General features: G+C 35.8%; 1 protein-coding gene across 2 annotated transcripts; it reads right to left on the minus strand.

The window, feature by feature from the left end:
• Window positions 1-525: 525 nt before the first annotated feature.
• LOC127814051 (NAC domain-containing protein 7) lies at window positions 526-5012 on the minus strand. Of its 2 annotated transcripts, none has more exons than XM_052355273.1 (4): window positions 4719-5012; window positions 2270-2453; window positions 1854-2125; window positions 526-1449 (listed from the first exon to the last, which is right to left on the minus strand). In XM_052355273.1, the coding sequence occupies exons 2-4, from the start codon at window positions 2427-2429 to the stop codon at window positions 817-819; spliced, it is 1065 nt and encodes a 354-aa protein (XP_052211233.1). In that variant the 5' UTR covers window positions 2430-2453; window positions 4719-5012; the 3' UTR covers window positions 526-816. The 2 variants fall into 2 exon arrangements, with proteins under 2 accessions (XP_052211233.1, XP_052211234.1); XM_052355274.1 differs by lacking the exon at window positions 4719-5012 and adding an exon at window positions 4195-4705.
• Between the last annotated feature and the right edge of the window lie 1031 nt (window positions 5013-6043).

Here is a 6043-nt window from a genome sequence, read left to right on the forward strand (position 1 = left end):
GAGATTTCTACATGCTTATCTGGGGAACATAGTTTGTAAAGTTAGAGTGAGTACTCTTCAATTTCTCTCTGATTTGTAGGCCATTGTGCGCATGCCTATGTATTTACCCTTACATGTTTGATTTGGTATTAACCTATAGCTCGTTTCTGGCTAAAAAGTTCCATTCTGGTTTATACTAGCACACCAATACTCTTATTCGATTTATTGCCAGGTTTGGGCTAAAACATAAAAAATTTCATTAGTTCAATTCGTTGTTCCTTAATTTTTTATCTGTTATTCAATATCAGTTCTTTACAAATTCAAAATGGTTATCACCTTTTTCTTGACACCGCATTGCAACTATCTTCTTCTTCAGCATGCATGCATGTAGTTTGCGGAACAAGTGATGGTGGAGAACCTGTATTTAAGAGGCCAAATTTCTAGATTCACGTCAAATAACAGGAAAATAATAACTGCAACAAAGGGATTCTACAATAAACATTTCCATTATCATATGGAACTGCAGCAAAGGGAAAAAAACAAAAATACATCAACAGTTGCTTAGTCAATCCCATGGCGGTAAGATATAAATTCCACCTAAATATAGTTAAGTTCCTTGCAAAATGGATCTCTGGTTTAATTAGTAGCTGCCTAATATTTATCAGTACAACGGTACGTAACAGATATGCACCAGCCAAATCATTACCAGGTTTAATTTAGTTTTATTATTTACAGCAACTGGAACTTAGGATTGTTTTCTTTTAGATATCATATATAGTTTGCTATTAATAAGATATATATATATATATGCCTAGTTATTATAAGATATATATGCTTTCACTTCCACAGATCAATTGGGCACGTGGGGTTGGATAGTGATGCATATTCTGAATCCATATCTTGCTTCTTGGAGTCACTGAGCAGCATGTCAATATGTTCAGCCACTTGAAACGAAGCCGAGTCCGCGACCGCGTAGCTGTTCTCCTTAGATGCATCTTCTTGGCTGAGTTGAGACGCGACAAGTTTGTCAAGGACTCGCCAATCAGTCACCTGATCTGCTGCGTGCTCATTGTTGCTGTAAACCAAGTTGGAATTTTGTTGATTGTCGTTCTGTAACGTTTCTTCTGGTGCAAGTGTTGAGGACTGCCAATTGCTTCCACTTACAGTCCTATCAATACCGTAGGGTGCTAGAGAGTTATAGGTTTCAGTGGACTGTGCAACTTTGGGACTTTCCAATTGAGGGAGCTGGAGGAAGGGGTCTTGAGGCACATTGTACTGCAATTGAAGCTCTTGCTTGCAGGAATAACGATGATGGTATGGAGTATAGGGCTGAGATATCTGTCTGGGTGAATCAAAATCCGGCATGAATGAGACGTGATCATCGTACCAATATGGCGATCCATGTTCATCCATTTTGCGCACTGTGGTCAGTCGCTTCTTGAACACCCTACAGACAACCCATCCTTCTTCCTGGTAGAGTTTTGCAATATCATCAGAACACTTAATTATTCAAGTTCTAAAACTAAGAAGATAGAAAAGCACAGCACTAGTAAATATCATCATTTAGTCCTCTAAATTTTGTCTTTCCTCTATATCTGTACTTCCTTGTAGAAATAAAGGTCCAATGACTTTTAACTTTTCAATTATTTAAAGAATCATCTTTCTTTCATTTTTCTTGTCTTTTTCCTTTTTGCAGCCACCATTTTGACAATTGTTTTAGTTCAAGATTATTGACAGTCCTCTGAAGCCCTTAGCTACCAAAAGAGCCTTTAAGTATTGAGGACGAGTTTGCATAGTATAATATGCAAATTTGAGGCATAGATTCAAAGTTTTTCTGGCTGAATTGAAGGATGTATATAGTTTTCGTTACTTGCCTGAGTCGTCCCATTTTCATTGGTTTCTAGCCTATACTCGTGCATTATCCAGTCGGACTTTTGTCCATTCGGGGCTCGACCTTTATAGAACACCAAAGTCTTTCTCATGCCAATTAAACTATGCTTGGAGTAAATAGCCTTGTCTCTTCCTGTAGCCTTCCAAAATCCTGCTTTTGTAGCTCTGTTGGTGCGAGTTCCAGTTGGATATTTCTTGTCTTTATGGCTAAAGAAATACCAATCATTCTGCTCCTCAGTCCCAATTTTGCATAGTTCTGTTCACATTTATTTAGTCAAGCAAAATTACAGAAATTAGAAACAATATCAAATTAATATGTTTGTATATAATATAACAGTACCCTTTTATATATGCTGCAATAAAACCCTGGTGATAGATTGATCAGAAGAATAAATGTTACCTTGAAGATCCCATGGCTCAATCTTGTAAAGATCTACATCTTTGATGACATCCAGGTCAATCCTTCTTGAGGCAACTTTCTTCCTAAGGTAGTAATCGACCAGTTCTTCATCTGTAGGATGGAATCTAAAGCCTGGAGGAACATGCGAAAAAGTATTCATATTTTCCCAAGTCTGTTTAGACACCTGCATTATAATTGAACACCCTATCAGTTGTTTGAACTATAGGGTATAGTGACATAAAAGCGCGGTTTATACATTAAATTCTAATTTGAAGCTTAAGTGAACTTTTCGAAGCTCAATATTATGCCATGAAATGTTTATTTAATATGACCTATCTCAGGAAAAGTATAACAGTTTTCTAATGCTGCCCTCACGGTGAGAGAAGACTTGCTTGTAATACTAGTACTACACAGAAAATGAATTCATGAGAATGATAACAAAAATTTAATCCTACAAAATGAAACACACAAAGAAATCTGTATCCCGGAAGGGAAGGCATTACATATATAGCAGTCCATGAGCTCCCCGTCTGGTCAAGAAGAGACAAATTCTCAGGATCCCTCTGGCCCCCAGATATCCCTAGATTTTTAGAACCTCTAGTACAGAGCTACTCTCCTAGTTTGATTATCTTACCGAGAGAGAGAGAGAGAGACAGAGAGAAGAAGAAGAAGAAGAAGAAGAAGAAGAAGAAGAAGAAGAAGAAGAAAGTAAACTGTGAGGGGATCAGTCATCTTCATATGCATTTTATGACTTACATATGCATGCCAACCATAAATCCAGAAAGCGTTCATGAAAGGACTGCCAAGATGAAGTAAACCCGTTGTTCGTTCCACATTTTCTAAAGTCTATACACGTAACAGAAGGCATAAACTTTCAATCTTATCAATTGTACGAATATACAAAGCCTAAGAAAAGTTGAGTATTGAAAAATCTGAAGTAAAGCTTCTGCCTCGCTCTCTGGATAAAAAATATGGATTTCCTAGAAAGAACAAACTCAAGTTTGCTTGTGCTTGAGGCATATGTAATTACATGAATGGAACTAATAATCGAAAAGGTGTTGACTCCACTCATAAAAGTGAATGCCGGTTAAGAATGCGCAATCAAAATGCAATACCTTTACTTTTGGAAATTCAGACAGCAAGTTGTGTACGAGAAAACAAATAAACAAGTATGAAAATCATGGCGCATCGATCATAAATAAAATTATATCTAAGAGCTGTTAATTACTTGCATAAATATACAACATCAGCAAATGGAGCTATACAAACAAGAACAAGGGCTTATAATTTGGATTGTATCGATCAAATCTTGAAACGAGTCTCAATGATTTTCATTAACTTGTATTCTTCGACGTTTAATATACAGCTTTTTCGTAGAATTATGGGAGAGATCTTGCTAGGAGGAAGTGATAATAAGGAGAAAACTAGTGAAGAAAGAGAAATGGAGAATCATGTGCGTATTCTTGTTTTATTGACATTATTCAGGAAATGAAGCAAGAAAACTGAAATATTTCTGGAGAAAGTGAAGACAATCGCAACAAGGAGAAAAAGAAAAAGTACCCAGAGAAGAACTGTCGAAAGGAAACCAATTTATGAGATTTCTGCGACTTGTTGGCCAAGTATTTACACGTATGAATATATAAAAATTAACAAGAACTTACCAAGAAAAAACAAGAATATATTAAGCAAGAAACGGCAGAATAAAATTAACGGTGAGATCATTGAATGATTCCTTCTTTAGAAACCCTCCACTAGTATTTCTCCGGTGATAAAAGTTATAGTTTCTTTGAACTATACTATGCAAAGTTATCTACAGACAACTCAGAAGCATTAGAGAACAAAAGTAATATAAAATAAAGGAACGGATAAAGAAGAAGAAGAAGGAGAAGGAGTGAATGAAATTAAAGAAACGAAGAAGTTGCAACCTTTGATAGTTTTCCACAGTAGCAGACAGTCTCTATCCAGGTCTCACCAGTTGCTCAGATCTGGTGTCAATGAATCGAAAAAAGAGTCTTTTGGGCGCTTTTAGTTCTGCGACCTTTTAAGCCGGCACTGAACCAGACAAAAGAAGGAGCCAAAGAAAGAATGTTGGGGAAAGAAAAAGAGAGCTCTCTCTCTCTCCCTCTCTCTCTCCCTCCCTTGGGAAATGAAGTGAACTGAGCCCAAAAGAAAAGGCCGTGCAGAAAGAAAGAAAAGATGATCAGATCCCAAGGAAGTGAAGGAAAGGGTTAGGTTTGGAGGGGGAATGGGAAACCGGAAAGGGGAAGAGGCAGGGCTAAATAAGAAACACAGAAAGGATCGACGAGGACGAGAAGAAACACAGGGATGACATCATTATATCGATCTCTGATCTGATGATCACGCCAGTTCCTTCCATCTCATATATATGAACTGTCTACATATATATGTAAATATAATGTATATAATATGGAAACATCATCAATATTACCTTCTTTATCTTTGAGTAGCTGCTAGCTTGGAGCTGGATTGCTGCAAAAGCTTCGGGCGCGATAAAAAGGGGAGGCGGAAAATGGTGGCGGTGAACTCCACCGCCCTCCCACCAGCAACGGATGGAGACACCGGAAAAGTGATATGAATCTCTCTCTGCAGCTTGCTATAATATAAGAGAGAGAGAGAGAGAGAGAGAGAGAGAGAGAGAGAGAGAGAGGTATATGTAGCTAGCTAGAGGATGAAATATTTGTAAACAAGTAAAACTCGTGGCATGGATCGCCTGGACCCTTCTAAAACCCGCCCTTCACAACCAAACCAATAGAATCTCTCTTCATATTCTCTCTTGGGATAAGTTTACAAATAAGTTCTCGTGTATTCACTTGCTATCAATTATTTCTGGGATATTGCGTGTATCTATATACAATTCATAATAATTGCTTTCTCTTTCCAAGACCAAAAACAAAAAACAAACTCTTTCTAATGTGTGCATATATAATCAATATTAATTTTAATTTCTTTATTAAATTAATTAATAATAAGAACCCAGTGTCCTTAAATTGTGTTATGATCTATATGTCACACTATATATAAATATATATATATATGTGACATGCACTACATTTCACTATTGTTTTAATTTAATTATAGATAGTATTACTGATATTATTGAGGATAAGATCTCAACCTTGAATTTCATAAGCCTTACTTTGCTCATCGCCTTAAATACCGATTGTATTTTCATAAGAAAATAAGGCACACTAGAAGATATATGGTCACAGATAAATTAGATATTAGTGGGGAGTTAGAATATATATATTTATAGGTATATAATTAAGTTACTTATAAATTGACTATAGGAGGCATAACAATAATACTATCGATCACAAGTATATATTGTTATTAGCTATTTTATTTTATTTAATTAAATTGATAAGGAAAAATAAAATCACACACACACAAAAAAAAAAAAAAAAAGATATCAAAGGCAATGTCGTGAAGATATTGCAATGAGAGAATTAATCATATTTGACAGTAACATGATATAATAATTAGTTAATTATCCTTTTATCTTAATATTTTATAATGTTTTTACATGAGAATCAAGAGGGAACATGATATTTATATATATATATATTTATATAATTGTTGATGAATTACATTACATTATTCTGTCTCAAAATTATAATAAATAAACAAAATAATTGAGACGAATGAGGTAAAGGAGATAACGGGGTACTGCATCATTACGGAGCTGTTAAACGTGCAAGTTGCTGCCGAGCTGAGCTGAGCTGAGCTGAGCTGAGCTGGAGCTGTCAGCTGTGG

This window comes from Diospyros lotus, chromosome 12 (genome assembly GCF_014633365.1).
Source record: "Diospyros lotus cultivar Yz01 chromosome 12, ASM1463336v1, whole genome shotgun sequence".
Taxonomy (NCBI): domain Eukaryota; kingdom Viridiplantae; phylum Streptophyta; class Magnoliopsida; order Ericales; family Ebenaceae; genus Diospyros; species Diospyros lotus.

What these genes read in the sequence shown, in the direction of transcription:
- LOC127814051 (XM_052355273.1), bottom strand. Translation starts at nt 2,429, where the DNA reads ATGAATACTTTTTCGCATGTTCCTCCAGGCTTTAGATTCCATCCTACA. An exon ending in TGAGCCATGGGATCTTCAAG is followed by an intron (nt 2,126 to 2,269) that starts GTAACATTTATT and finishes AAATGTGAACAG; the next exon opens with AACTATGCAAAATTGGGACT. An exon ending in ATGAAAATGGGACGACTCAG is followed by an intron (nt 1,450 to 1,853) that starts GCAAGTAACGAA and finishes AAACTCTACCAG; the next exon opens with GAAGAAGGATGGGTTGTCTG.